This window comes from Condylostylus longicornis, unplaced genomic scaffold, assembly GCF_029603195.1.
Source record: "Condylostylus longicornis isolate FDR11 unplaced genomic scaffold, ASM2960319v2 ptg000010l, whole genome shotgun sequence".
Lineage (NCBI taxonomy): Eukaryota > Metazoa > Arthropoda > Insecta > Diptera > Dolichopodidae > Condylostylus > Condylostylus longicornis.
Genome location: NW_026577979.1, coordinates 18,810,429 through 18,825,642, shown reverse-complemented (window position 1 = coordinate 18,825,642; position 15,214 = coordinate 18,810,429). Strand labels below are relative to the sequence as shown.

Sequence of the window (15,214 nt, the reverse complement as noted above, 5' to 3'; positions counted from 1 at the left end):
ATTAAAAGATTTCTTTCTTTCTTTAAAAAATCTTCAATTACAAAAGTATATAAAATTCCATCATCATTCAGTAGCTTTGTGTTTAAACGTGATAAGTTCAGTCGGTGTCAGAAAATGGCTACTGATATTATGAGAAAAAATGGAAAAACCTGAAACTAATATTAGAATCAGTAGATTGGTCTTGGGAAATTATTTATGGATTTGTATTGCATTCTTTTTTTTCATACATAAAGTAAAATTGCACAAGATTTTTCTGTTCATGGGCAAAGTAATTTTAATTGTAGTCCTTGAAATTAAAAAAAAACGTCATTAAAGAAATTCAGTCAATTGCTTTGAATTCGTGAGATCATTTCAAGTTAAAAAAAATCTGATGTGGTTAACACATAACCGACCGCAATGTGTATTGTTTAGTTAAGTGAAAGTTTTGGAGAATATTACAAAAATGTCTGTTAAATAATTCTTTCGAATTTTTAGGGCATTAGTAAGCTTATAGTTAATATACTTAGAAAAATGTAAATTTGGCTCTTAGTAGAGTTTTTCTTTGTGCTACCAAAATTCCCTGGAATGCTCGCAAGTTAGTTTCGCTAGCAACCAGAACTCAAATATCAAATTTCAAGAAATTCCATCAATTCATACCGTAGATATGGTAAAAATTGTAAAATCAGTCCTCAGATCAGTTTCCAAGCCCTGATCTTTCCAGAAAATTTATATGTTGATTGTTTTAATACAAAGAACCTAAATATTAAAATCAATTAAATCGGTTGATTATTTTTCTTTATATACGCAAAAATGTATATTTGGCCTGTACTAAACGTTCAGTTGCTAACACCTAATTTCTTCTAAAAGTTAGGACGTTTCGCGAACGGTATAGCGAAACTTATATATGAAATTTCAAGTAAATCTATTAAATATTTTCTTCAAAATGATCAAAAATGTAAAACAGGCCCGCTAAAAAGTGCTGTTCCCGAGGTTTGATATAACCCAAAAGTTGATCAATCCGTGCCATGGTCAAAATAAACTTACATATAAAATTTCATCAAAATCGGTTCAGCCGAACTTAAGATACACGCGTGCACACACAGACCGGTAGACCGAGAGGTTGCTAAAAATAGTTTATTTACACTTCACTACCATGAAACATTTGTTGCCATCACATAACCTATCGTATACACAACGCGTTCGGTAAAAAAATTAAAATCCCTTTGCACATTAAAAGTATGGTTCGCGTTCTTCCCCAAATTCAATGTGAAAATCTAAAAAAATTCACTTCAAAAGAGTTGGAAAAGTCGACATAAGGTTAGACATAATGGCAGTTGATGTTAAGATTTTTAATGTTTAGGCTCTTCCCTATATCCGAACATACATATGAACATATTAAAAACGAAAAATATCAGGGTGTTTATGCATAATTACGTATTTGAGAACTTCGAAGGACATTTTGGCATTGCAACAGTAATTTCTTGCAATTTCACTTAAGTTTAAACACATATGTACATACTTTTTATACATTATTATTTAGGTATCTTTATTTTAAATAAGAGTTTCACATTTTGCTTTCCTCGTATAAAATTATTTATATTATATTATAAAAATATAAGCTAACATCATTTTCTTCGTCGCTCGAGGACATCAGCCATTGCAGCACCTCCAATGACTCCACCAGAAATAGCTCCAGCGGTGCCACAAACTGTTGCTCCGACCGTTTTTCCGATAGTTGTACCAGCGCCAGGACATATAACTGTTCCCACAGCCGCTCCGACAACAGCTCCTGCAGTTCCAGCTTAAATTAAAATTTTAAAATATTTCAATATATCCAGTAATTGTAGAAAAATAAAAATAATACCAGTAGCAGCTCCGGTAGCACCACCAGCTACAGCCCCACAACCAACAAGAAAATTATCCATTTTTTAATAAAAAAATATCTTACAATTGCGGTTTTATGATTATTTAACGTATACTAAGTGGCACGTAAGTTGTACCAATGCTTACGAATGCTTAGAAATATTTAACTTAAAAATCATTTTACTTGAAACTTTTAAATCTTTTTTGCTGAAATTTTTGTATTCTAATTCAAACGATCACAACATTAACAGAAGCATGTATTTGTGTATTTACATATGTACATATGCATTTGTTAACCCCTACACAGTACATATTTGTATAATATTATCTCCGAAAGTTTTCTATACGCACGTAATACTATTAGAGTAAGTATTATGCTAAAGATTTCGGGAAGTTCCCTTCTCCGTACATGAAAATTTTAAATTTTGATCAATTTACATTAGTTTGTCCTTTCTTATACACACATAATATTTATCATTGCCTTTTTTCTTCTATTGAAAGCAAAGATAAAAATTGCATATATGTGTACATTCATATGAATGTGTAAGCATTAGGTTTGGAGTCGCAGCTTTCAAAGCTTTTCAGTTCTGTTTAAGAATTAAAATATTGAAAACCCTCATACATATACATATTTTATATTCAAAACTACATTAAGAAAAACTAATGACCAGGACTGTCTTTTTGTTATGTCGCGATTCACATTATATACGAGTACATTAAATGTACTATATGGTACGTATGGTAGGTTGTTTTTAAATATCTCGTTCATTTTAAAAGCTTCATTTGTTTATACGCAAGAATTATATTTTATATTCTATAACATAATTTGTGTATTCTTACAATTACTCTACACTAGTAATTTTAAGTAGGATCACTAGAGCACGTGGAATCTAATGTTTAAAAAATTTATTATATATTTATGTTATTTTATGTTATAAAAAATAACCATTCATGAAACTTGGCAGTCATGTGTCCAATTATAGATCAGATATATTTGTGAAATTTTAGTGGAATTGCTTGACAGGTTCGGGTACCTGCCATACAATTCCAAAAGCTAATTTTAAATATTTGGAAAAATAATAAAGTCAGATTACAGTTATAGGTCAGACATATCCGTGAAGTTTCTATAGAATGGTTTCACATGAGTAATTGCTATACAGCAAGGAAAGGTGCAGGGTATAATTCAATCGGTTTATACCGACTGAAACGTTTTTACTTGTTAAATTTTTTTTGCTTTATTTTAAAGACTGCATAAATTCGTCATCCTCACTGTATGCACTCCTTGAAGTAGTTTCTTATATGAGTAAAAGTAATTTTAATTGTAACTACTTGTTTTTAAAAGCACTATTTTCATTTTTTGAATGGAAAAGTACTACAAAACCATTGGTTTGACCCAACTTTATTTAAACACATTTAACACGTTTTACACTATGAGAAATAGAGAAAAATATTAGATGGGTTAACTTTTAGATCTTATTGCTTCTTAAAGAAAAATAAATTTAAATTTTGTGTTTTTTTTTAGAAAAAAAAATTTATTAACTTTACAACATAAACAAATGAAAACAATTAATTTTTTTTACAAAATAAATAAAAATGTATCAGCTTTCTGTGTAATAAAACGGACTTATTAACACCCATATTCTCTAAGACCTTCGATTCATGTAATAAAAAAGCAGCTTTGGAATTTGAGATACCATACTTAAAATCTCATTACGTTTGAAAATAATTCCATAATTTTAAGTGATGCATCTTACAAAATATAGAGTGTTAACATTTCTGAATTGCAATTTTTTTAAAACACATTTTATAATTGAACTTTTATAATAAAATTTCAATTATAGAATGTGAGGAAAAATTAAAAATTATAAATTTTACATAATTTGAAAAAAACTGAACGGTTGAAATTTTAAGATAAAAGTAATATTTTAATGATCGTATTATTTTACAATACTAAATATGAAATCAAATTTTTTCATGCCACTTCAGTTTTATTACATAAATATTTTTTAATAATTATTTAATAAAACTAATTAATAAAGATATTACAATTTTTAAAAATATTAATGTATGTATGTACATATTTTTGAATTCTACAGAGCACATAATTTAATATTTATTTTATTTAAAATTAAATGTAAATATTATAGAAAATTTATAATTCAAAATCACATTAAAATCAAAGTTTTTTTATTATAATGCATAATACACTGGATACATAATCATATAATATTTAATTAATTGATAATAATTGCACAAAATATCTTTTCTATTTTTGTTTCTAAATAGAATGAGATTTAAAATTCTTACAAAATGAATGTTATGGAATTAAAAGTCATATTTAGCGCGTTAAAATTGGTATTCAATAAGAACCCACTGTTCTCACCTTTGCTTTACAGTTTTAAATACATACATGTGTAATTTTTTTACATTTAAATTAAAAAGAAATTTTATTATACTACGATAGACTTACATTATTACATAACTGGTTCATTATAATCAATTATTCTTTCTTCCTTTCTTGTTATTTCCTTAAAATCTGTCATAAGTCAAACAATTGCCAAAAAAAAGATTGATTTACCATTTCTGCAAAAGGTATAAAAATATGTCCGATTACGTTAATTTTCTTTTGAAAAGATCCAAATCAGCATAATATATAAAAATTGGAGAAAGTCTCAAGTTAAATAGCAAGGAGATGTTAATGTGGTTAACAAAAGCAAAAGCAAAAGTTAAAATTTCTTAAAGTTTTAGGTGTAATCGACAATGCAAAATGCTCGTTGAATTCTTTTGCATTTTAATCAATTTTGCAGTTAACAAAAGCATTGTAACTTTTAATGTTGTCAACAGATTTCTATATTTGTAGCAAACCTGATAATGCAAGAAGCAAATGTCACGCAATTAAAATTTAACTATGCAGAATAGTAAATCCTCTTTTTTAATGTAAAATATAAAACATTGCATATACATATATAGCTTTCCAAAACATTTTCTTAATTCAAATAGAAAATATTTTCTTAATCCAATTTTTCTTTCTTTTGTGTACATTTGTTTCTCTTTTAATCACATTTTTTTTATCATATTATATATATATGTTTTAATATATATATGTACTTATTTTATTATTTGTTATATATTATATTGACATAAGAGTTAAGTATAAAATGTATTATAACACGAAAAATAAAAGTGTTAAAAAATCGACTAAAATTAATTTTGCATCAATTATGATTTAATAAAGATATTTCGACTGTTTAATACTTTTCATTTTTTTCACTTAATCATTAATTAATAATTAAATCAATAAATTCGTTATAAAGAAATTGTGAATTGCAGATAGAAGAAATTTATTATAATCTGATTTTAAAAACAAAGTGTAACATAAAAATCTGTAAATATACACTCTTTTATTTTAATTATTATTAAACACGAAAATCTGATGTCTTAGATTATACAATTTATAAAAATTATTATTATCATGCCAAAAGAATTGTCAAGCATATTATTATTAAGACAATCAAATTAATTTTATAAAATTCATCATGTCGAAATTAATTTGAAAGTATGATTTTTGGTTATTAGATAACTTCTTATTTATATTGAAATTATTAAACAAATGTGTCAATCAAAAGATGAGGAAATAATTTTTCTGCAATATGCAGGTATAAGTTGATCATTATTTGTTTGCAAATTAAAATAAAGATCCGATTTTTATATAAATTCCTAGTTTATTTTTGAAAGAATTAAATATAAAACAAGTTAGAAAAATTCAATTTTCATTAATACTACTCTAGTACTAAGCAATAACAATTCAATTAATTGTATTACTTCTAATATTTTCCTTTTTTTTATTAAAATATTGAGATTTTAATACAAATAATATTTTTATGAATTACATTATCATTTTAATATTTTGCTGATAAAAATTTGAAATTATTGAAACAGAACTTTTCGGCCTAACTTTAATTTTAAAATTTTCTTAAAAAACGAAACACGTAATTATATGGTAATATAAAAGCAACTACATATATTCATAAATTCATTCATTTTAATTAAAATTTGAAATTCAGAAATGTAATTCATTTTTAGGAAACTTTCATTCTAATGAACATGAAAAATATTTCTCTCATTTTTCTGCTACATTCTATCAATTTCTATTAATTAAATATTTGAACTCGAAATTACATTCAGAAGTTGTTATACAGTAAAGATTTTTCCATTAGATCGAGTGTTATCTAACATTTCAGCTTCTTTGGCTATTTCTACAATACCTTCAGTTTTATTATTTGCGGTATCAGAAATTTCCTCTTTTATTTCTTCTTCAGAAATTTCTTGACAAGATTCAATTTTTTCCATAACAGTAGCATTATCACTATTTTCTATTTTAATTTGAGAATTATTATCATCATCAATTTCTACTGAATTATTTTTATCATCACAATTTTTTGTCGTTTGATTTTGGAATGATTTTTCTTCATTGTTTAAATTATGATTTTGAGTGGTCATAGAAGACCACCAGTTAGAAAAAGCTCCTTTTGCTTGGGATAGTGCACCACCTTTAAAATGAAAATTCAAAGTAAGAAAATTTTTTTAACAAATTCTAAATAAGCAATATATTACCCACTGCTCTACTTGTAGTGTTTACAGCTTGATTAAGCTTTCTACCACTTTCACTGTTATTCATAGTTCTGAAAATTAAAATTTTAATATAATTGCGTTTTCATTACATTTAAATTATATTTTCCCATATAATCTTACTGAGCAAGTTTTAGTTTCATGTCTGCTACCGATAAAGTCCCGGAAAATGGATGACCAGATGTAATTGCTTCGAAAAAACCTTCATCTGGTCTCTTAAGGTACCAGTCACTAAAGCATTGAGTTTTTTTAAACGATGAAATAAAATACGAGTTGAAATGGTCAACTTCTTTTTGGTTTTCTAAATTGCAGTTCAAGTAAACCCATTAAAAAAATAAATTCTAGTATATACTTGAATATTCCTAAGTTGTTAATTTACCTGGAGATACGGTGGTTTTAATAAGTGCCAATATATAGCCTTGAAACTGTTCGCGTATCCAATGTTCGCTACCTTCTGCTTCTTCTTTGGGATTTTGAACATGTCTTAGAATATAATCTACAAAACGCAAGTCTTCTGTTGTTAAAACTAATTGCCTCCTCAAATCTTGGTCGTTAGTATCTAAAGTTGCATTTTCAGTATCAACCTGTATATCTGCTAAATTCTTTTTTTGTTGAAACAGAACGTTTGATGTTCCTATAACGTAACTAAGTACTGAAGGATCTGTCAACAGATCCATGTATGGCAAGGATAAATACGGTAAGCACAAATGACCACTAGAAAATGTTGGTAATGGTGCATTGTATGAGTCTGGATTGATTGATGCTAACGGAAATAAGGCAGCTAAAAGGAAACAAGTACTTAGTATGAAACTACATTAAGAAAATATCAAATGAACATTTACATGCTAATGTATCAACGCTGGCATCACGATGTAGATGTTCTAACGGTCTTTTCGGCATATCGGCTGAGTTTGCTCTTATTAATTCTCTCATTTCTTTTACACTTCTTTCCGAACTATCTGACGTTGGGGATTTATTTTCTGAACTCCGGTCGCTACTGTCTTCTGTTTTATCTTCTATGTTTATTTCATTTTTTTTGTCTAGAGGCGATGTAAAATCTGGCATTGGGGAAAGTGGCCTAGATGTTTGAACACAAGCAACTTCTTTAAAACCTTTTTCAATCAAGCGTGGATATAATGAAGCGATCCCTATAATTAAAGTGCACATTGAACGAACAGGAGATCCAAAACAAACCACGCGTTTTTGTAATAAATACAATTTAAACAAAATTAAAATTTTGTGTTTCCATTTTAAAACAATATCTCTTAATGATAAACCGACATCAAAATGGCGCATAGGTATAGTTTCCGTTAATAAACAAGAATTTAAATTACAATAAGCTTTGACTAGAATATCTGTGCAAGCAAAATCGCCTTGATCAAAAAATGCATCTGCAATACATGAAAGTTTTACTTCAATGTAACCATATATTGGTAAACTAGCAAGAACGCAGACCGACTTTTGCACAGTACTTCTTGTTACATCAGCCGTTCGTATCTTTAGTTTCTAAAATAGTTTGAAATTTTTTGTTCAATATTTTCATTGAATATGTACATATCTTATATTTGTTACCTCTACTGGAATTTGACGATAGCATGAAATTCCATAGATACTTTCGGAGGGATCATTTAAACTCGGTAAATTAAAAAAAACAGTGTCATTCATAAAGTTATGAGATCCGTCTGGCAAAGCTAAAGTAGGAAAATATTTCCAACCAGAAGGACATTCGTTTTTCCCCTCTGTTCCAGGAATTAGGGGTGGATGTGAAAATTCAACCTAAAATAAATATTTTACTCAATTTGATTTTCAAAAATTAAAATGCGAAAGCAAATTAATTGGGAAAAAATATAAATAAAAATTTTGAGGATTGTGAACATTTTAAAAAATTACAAATTTAATTGCAGACATTCTTTATTTTAGATATGTCTCCATCTCAAATACTTAGCTTGCGTATTGAAACAATTTTGAGTCTTTTACCTGGCATCCTTTTTTATGATGAAATCCAACTACAATAATATGAAGTATGGGTAGTTTTTCAGACATAATACACAAGTTAATCCAAAAATGGCTTTAATTGAAATCACATTATTTTCAAATTGAAGTCAATTTTCTAAAAATCCTATTTTCTACAAAAATATTTTAATTTTATTTATAATTTCACCCCAGACTTAGTAATATTTTTTTATTGGGTGTCTAGTTGTCAAAAGTATTGTCAAAAAAACATTTTGTGTTACCAAAGCAAAGTATATAATTCAGTTTTGCCGTTTTGATGTCAGTAAAGAACATTACCATATTAATGAGTTAATTGTTAGGTGCAGTTTCCATTGATGACAAAGTCCGATGACTATTTACACATCGGGCTAAAATTTTCTGATGGGCCTCAGATTTTACGTCAAAAACTAATAATTATTTATTTTTGCATTTATTTGATGTTAATGTTAAAATAAAAATTGACTAATCGCTGTTCAAAACTCAAAACAAATTAATTGTCGCTTTTCTGCTTTTAAAAAATTTGACAAAAATCTGATGAAGATTAGCGTAATTCCTGTTATTTGTCATCAGACAATGTCTGATATCAAACAGTGTTAAACGACTTTCATCAGACTCAGATTAAATCGTATAGATTTTGTCGTACAATAAATCTTACTTAAAATTTTAAGAGAGTTTTATTTATAAATCTAGACTTTAAAAAGTATGTTTTATTCTTTTTCCACTGTGTTCCACTCTCTAAAAAAAATAAACATATTAGACTACATGGCTGGGAGAAATATTTTTGTTATGTCAAGCTAGACTAACAGCACAAAAAAAATTAGTAATTTAATGATCATTGAGCATATCTTATATCCTTGTTATGAGTTATAGTAAGCAATATCTTATATCCTTGTTATGAGTTATATGTTAGATAATTAACTGTTTTGTGCAAATAAATAATATTGTTTACTTTATTTAAAATTTTATTTAAAAAGAAGCTTTATTCAGTTTCAAATTTTGTTCATATACAAATAATTTCAGGTCATATACAAATAATTTCAGGAACGATATTTCGATCAATTTTCAGCAAAAAAACCGTGTAGGGTAAATGGGGTCATTTATAAAATTGGTAGGACAGAAAAATAGCAATTAATTAAAAATATGCATCGCTATATAATTATAAAAAAGAGAACAAATTTTTAATTAAAAAAAAAATTTAAAAAAAAATAGAATTATTTTAAAAAATAACACAAAATTCAATTTATAGGCTTATAATTTATGAAGAATCTGCCAAGAAATCTAATGAGTCGGGATATGGTTCTATAGGTGTGCGTTTTAGTTGAAAGCGAAATGAATTTCATTGTCATAGTTTACTTCGAAAAAAAAATTTAAAAAAAAAACTGTCGAAAAATGCGAATGCAACGAATTCTAGGAACTTCGGAAGATCAATAAATTGGACAAGTTGGCCATTCCATGAATACATGAAGAGATTATTAAAAACAAGTAGGTTAACAAAGTTTTTAAAATAGTTAAACAGTAATAGTCATATGAACATGCAGTTGGAAAAAGTATATTAATATATAAAAATTAATAATTTTAATAAGATTTGTACGGTAAAAAGAGCCATCTCATTAGTCACCTCTTATGTAAACCCAGAACACAGTAAAAATAATGTAATAAAATATCAGTTACTGTATTTTTGGGTTGATTTTATCGAAATCTTCTTTGCAAAAAAGTTGTTAGAAATCGCTATTTTTTTTTTTAGCCTTTATATAATATGAATACCTACTTTATAATATGAATACCTACGAGTACATGATGTAGCTATATGTATATAAGTATCATACTCTGTTCTTGATATGAAAATAGCTTTAAAAAAAACGACAACATTATTTGCATTGCATTTACATGTTCAAAGTATTTCAAAATTCAATTAAAAAAGACATTAGAAATAACTGTAAATCACGTGATCCATTCGTTGTAAATCAAAAATAGTATTTGTATCAAAAATAGTACATAAAACGTAACTACGCATATCAACTACGCATTCAATTGACGCAATGCAATTGTGCTCAGTTTTAGCAAGTCAAAAGTTGACACATGGTTATGGTAAATGGAACGCAAAAATTATGTACAATTAAAATGTATTAATTTAGTGATCTCGAAATTCCTCTAAATTGATTTCTTTTTTTAAGTAACCAAATAGAACCGTTCCTACAAAAAACATTTATAGTATTAATACATCTTATATTAGTAATTATGTAACAAATGTGAAAATTATAACAATATGAAAATATAAAACTCTGACGTGAGAACCACTATTAAACCTTTTTCTTACGTTGTAAGGTGACATGACGGCACAATGTTGTTGATAAGATTGTGACAATGACGAACCGTAATATTATGTGTATTATATTTTATTTTTGTAAAATAACAGTTCCTATTTTACTTACGTATTATATTTTATTTTTGAAAAATAATAGTTGTTATGAGAAAGTACATACATAATATATAATACATTTCACATAATTGGCCTGTTTGGAATAAAAAAGTTTTTAAAAACTTTATAAAGTTTTAGTATGCAGACTTCAACATTTACTCAATGTTTTAAGTTTTTTTCAAGTTTTATAAAGTAAAATTTAGTGTTTTAAAAACTTTTAGCTGTCAAAATTTATGTTCTTTATGTATGTACTTATGTTTGATAAAGTATTTGCAAAGTTGACGTTTAATATATTTTTTATAAAGTGTTTTCAAACTTTCCTTTTGGTTTTTTTTTGACAATTTTGTACTACACGCTTTGCATATCAAAACCAAACCAACGAATTACAAATTCTAAAGAAAGGAGCATCTTTGTTTTTATCTTGCTTACACTTCCTAAAAATCACAGTTTCATCACTTTTTTTTATATATTTTACTATAATTTCTATTTTTCTTTACTATTTGTATCAACACCACGAAAAAAAAGCTTTTGGCATTAAATATTAATTTCAATTTGACAATGCTTGGAACAAGAAAGGGACTTACTTGAAGTTGGCTTGATTGTGTTTTTTTTAAGATTTTTTAGAGCGTGCAAGCGAGATAGGAAAATTTTATCAAGTTTCTCATACCAGACAGACCTGTTAGCTCAATTGAAAAACATTCCTGTATGGGTGATTTTCAAAATTAAATTTACATTCATTTAAATTATTTTTAATTTACAACGGTACGTTGATTATTTATTTTAGTGTTGTCACACGACGACAAATTTTACTAAAAAAAAAATAATTAGAGGTAGCAATAACACAAGATAACCATAACTGTTAAAACTAAGATAACAGCATTGTCAAAACTTTAAATTGAAGTTTAACACACTATGTCAGAACCTGCGGCTTCGAGGTCGCATGTGGCCTCGCTCCGCCGTCTTTTGAATTTATATGCCCTTTAAATATTCAATTGCTTTCAAGTAAAAAACAAATGCAAATGTCTTACTAAATATAGTCTAACTTGAATTAAATTTATTAAACAATGAATTTGAAGTTGTTTTTTTGTTCTTTATGTTTGATTATTTACTTTTCATTGAATTGATTTTTTGTTTTATTAAATTTTATATATATTTATGTATGTATGCATAAAAAAATATCGACTTCATTATAAAAAACTTAATTTGGAATAAATAAAAACTGAATTTAAAATAAAAAAATGAGATTTGCACTACAATAACTGTACAAAAGATACATTTACTGGTATTAAAATTTATGCGGTCCCCTTAGTTATCGTTATTTTGAATTTGGCCTCCATGAGTAAAAAGGTTCCCCACCTCTGCTCAATATACGATTTATTACCGACTTTGCGGTATTGTATTAAAAAATTTATACTCATGCAATTTTCATATTATAGAACTATCAAAAAATCGCAACAGTTTTATGACAATGTAGGTATCAGAAATGTCGAAGATTTAATATGTCGATAACTATCCAATGCAGGTAGCTAAGTAGCTACAAATATTAAGTTTTTAAAATAAAAAAAAAAACAAATTCTTTCTTCATTTAATATTGAATATAAAAATGTTTTGTAATATTTTATTTCATTTTAATAACCGTTTTAGATGAAGAAACTTAAAAAAATGTGTTGCATCATCAAAGTTGGAACATTTATCACACTGAGAAAAAAAGGTATCTATGTATCTATCAGGTAGAATAATAAATTGATAATGTCAAATATCAGACGGAGATTAACAATATATTAAAATGTTCAAATATTCAAACGAATTGATGAATTATTAAATTATCGTACATAAGAAAAATTTAATTTTTTAAATAATGCAACATTTTATTTCTCACAAATAATTTTTTGATTTTTCTTATCATTAACAATGTGGCTTCTGATTCCTTTTATATTAAAATCTTTTTTTCATTTTATGTAAATAGCTACATTCTTATTAAAAACAAATTCATTTAAAAATTTTTATAATAATTTATTTTTAGTGTACATCAAAATATATTTCTTTCTCTATTAATACTAATCTTGCATCTTGTCATATCCTATTTTAATTATTTTACAAATTAATAAAACATTAAAAACGAAAAAAACAGTTATTAGTTGATTACTTTCGAAGACGAATTTTACAAAATTTTACATTAATATTTTTTTTGCTTTTTTTAAACAAATTGAGCATATAACGAAAAAAATTTATTTTATTTATTAATATTACTCAAAACAAAATATAATTATGCAATTCTATGTTTTAAACTTTTACATAAGTTAGAGTTGTAGTTAAATAAATACATATATTAAGTATAGCATACTCGAGAATTGAGTTTAAAGTCTAACTGATTAAACAAATAAAGTTAGATATGTATGTAGCCATATATCTTGCTATATGTAATTTGAAGAATATTGGGCAAGGTGTTTATTAAATATCTCGACCGTTGGAAATTGAAGTGACAGGAAATGAGTTTGATTCTTTTTGAGTAAGGAAAACTTAGGAATTTGTAAAAAATTTGTAACTCTTTACTATTTCAAGTCAAATTGGTATAATTTTGGTTAGTATATTTTACTTTATATATGCTATTAACTAAGAATATTAGAATTTCGATAATTCAGTTAAGCACTTATAATTATATCTTGAACATTAAAAATCTATTTTTGCACCATTAGTTAGTCTACAGCAACTAACTAGTTTACTTTTTCAGATTTTTAACATCGTAAATTATTTTATGTGATTTTTTAAAACTTAAAAATATTTTTGCAGGATTGGAAAAAATCTTCAAAAATTCTTTAGAATTTTAAGTTTAAATTATGCTGCGATTTTAGAATGAGCTTCTTTTATATTAAAAATTTATCTAACATGTCACATTTGAAAATTTTGTAGTTTTAATTTATAAAACATGCTTCATATCAAATGATCTTAGTTAGAACTGAATTTCAGAAAATCTCCTTAAATTTGAATTAATGGATTAACTATAATTTTCATGAAAAAGCTATCACACTTATTACTTTTAGGTAGAATAATAATGTGTTTTACTATTTAAAAAACTTTTACATATTTTAATCGATCATCCTTTGATAAAATTTTGTATAATAATTGATTTTTAATCTGTGTTTCTAATTAAACAACCAAGTACGATTGAGAAAATTTTCCTGTTTCAATAAAATAGGTCGCGTAGGGTGGTCAAAAAATATTGAATCATTAATGCACTTTCAAAATCATAATTGCCTTAAAATCATGAAAAACTTTCTATGATCTTCATAGAAAGTTTTCTGTTCATATTGAATAGAAAATATTCAAATTTTTTAATATTTGTTTCATAAATTTTACAAAGCATGATAAATTTAATAAGTGTCATGTTAAACCTTGAATCCGTGTAATAGATCAATAAGGTAAACTAAATCAATATGTATTATTTTTAAATAATTAAAAAATTACGAATAATCACTTAGTTTGAAATATATTTTTAAATATAAATTAATATATTCAACATATTACAGAAATAAATTTAATTAAGTAAAATATATTAATATTTTTTAATAATATTGTTTGCTACTCTTAAGCTTTGAATATTAATTCAACTTGGAAACACACCTACCTCTATTCTTTCAAAAATTCTTTTAAAAACCTTAAATTACTTTTGTTGTACTGATCTGAGTTTCAAATAATACAATCTGCAGTTATGAAAAAATAAAATCAATTTGCTAATTTCATTTGCAAAAACAATCCGGATTCAGTAAATGACACTTTTGAGTTGAAAAGTTTTCCTAAATATTTAAATAGTCGATTGAAGGCTTTGTGTAATAGTTGGATATTTAATAAAAATTTCACTTTTTATAGACCAAAAAAAAACATATTTTTTTTTAAGAAAATAATAACAAATGTATTTCAGCTCCACACATAATAAGTACAAAAATACAATTATAATTTGTTTTAAATTTTCTATTAAAATTAATATAATAATGAAATAATTAATAATAAAAATAATAATGAAAAATTTTTTTTACTAATTTATTTTTATTTTTTAACTAAAAAAATTAATTATAAGGTACTCGAATCAAAGTTTTTTGCTCTTTTTTTTACAGACGTGATATTATAGGTATAATATACATAGTAGTACATGAAATGTTGAGTAATAATTATATTTAGACCTACATAATATTAAAAGATCATACCAAAATTAAAGGAAATTGGAAAAAAAGTAAGTATGTTCTATGGATTGCTATTATTTTAAAAATGGCACAATGAAATTAAAATAAAAAAACAAAAATCAAAAAATTGAATAATTATATTATTCAATAATTA

The 15,214-nt window shown here is 25.7% G+C and overlaps 2 protein-coding genes across 2 annotated transcripts; both read right to left on the bottom strand.

The window, feature by feature from the left end:
• Positions 1 to 1,555: 1,555 nt before the first annotated feature.
• LOC129619178 (merozoite surface protein 2-like) lies at positions 1,556 to 1,961 on the bottom strand. Its single transcript, XM_055534307.1, has 2 exons — positions 1,844 to 1,961; positions 1,556 to 1,780 (listed from the first exon to the last, which is right to left on the bottom strand). The coding sequence occupies exons 1-2, from the start codon at positions 1,902 to 1,904 to the stop codon at positions 1,605 to 1,607; spliced, it is 237 nt and encodes a 78-aa protein (XP_055390282.1). The 5' UTR covers positions 1,905 to 1,961; the 3' UTR covers positions 1,556 to 1,604.
• Positions 1,962 to 5,466: 3,505 nt separating this feature from the next.
• LOC129618729 (late secretory pathway protein AVL9 homolog) lies at positions 5,467 to 8,661 on the bottom strand. The gene is made up of 7 exons (XM_055533679.1): positions 8,449 to 8,661; positions 8,044 to 8,247; positions 7,314 to 7,977; positions 6,851 to 7,252; positions 6,595 to 6,772; positions 6,457 to 6,524; positions 5,467 to 6,392 (listed from the first exon to the last, which is right to left on the bottom strand). The coding sequence occupies exons 1-7, from the start codon at positions 8,512 to 8,514 to the stop codon at positions 6,034 to 6,036; spliced, it is 1,941 nt and encodes a 646-aa protein (XP_055389654.1). The 5' UTR covers positions 8,515 to 8,661; the 3' UTR covers positions 5,467 to 6,033.
• Positions 8,662 to 15,214: the final 6,553 nt, after the last annotated feature.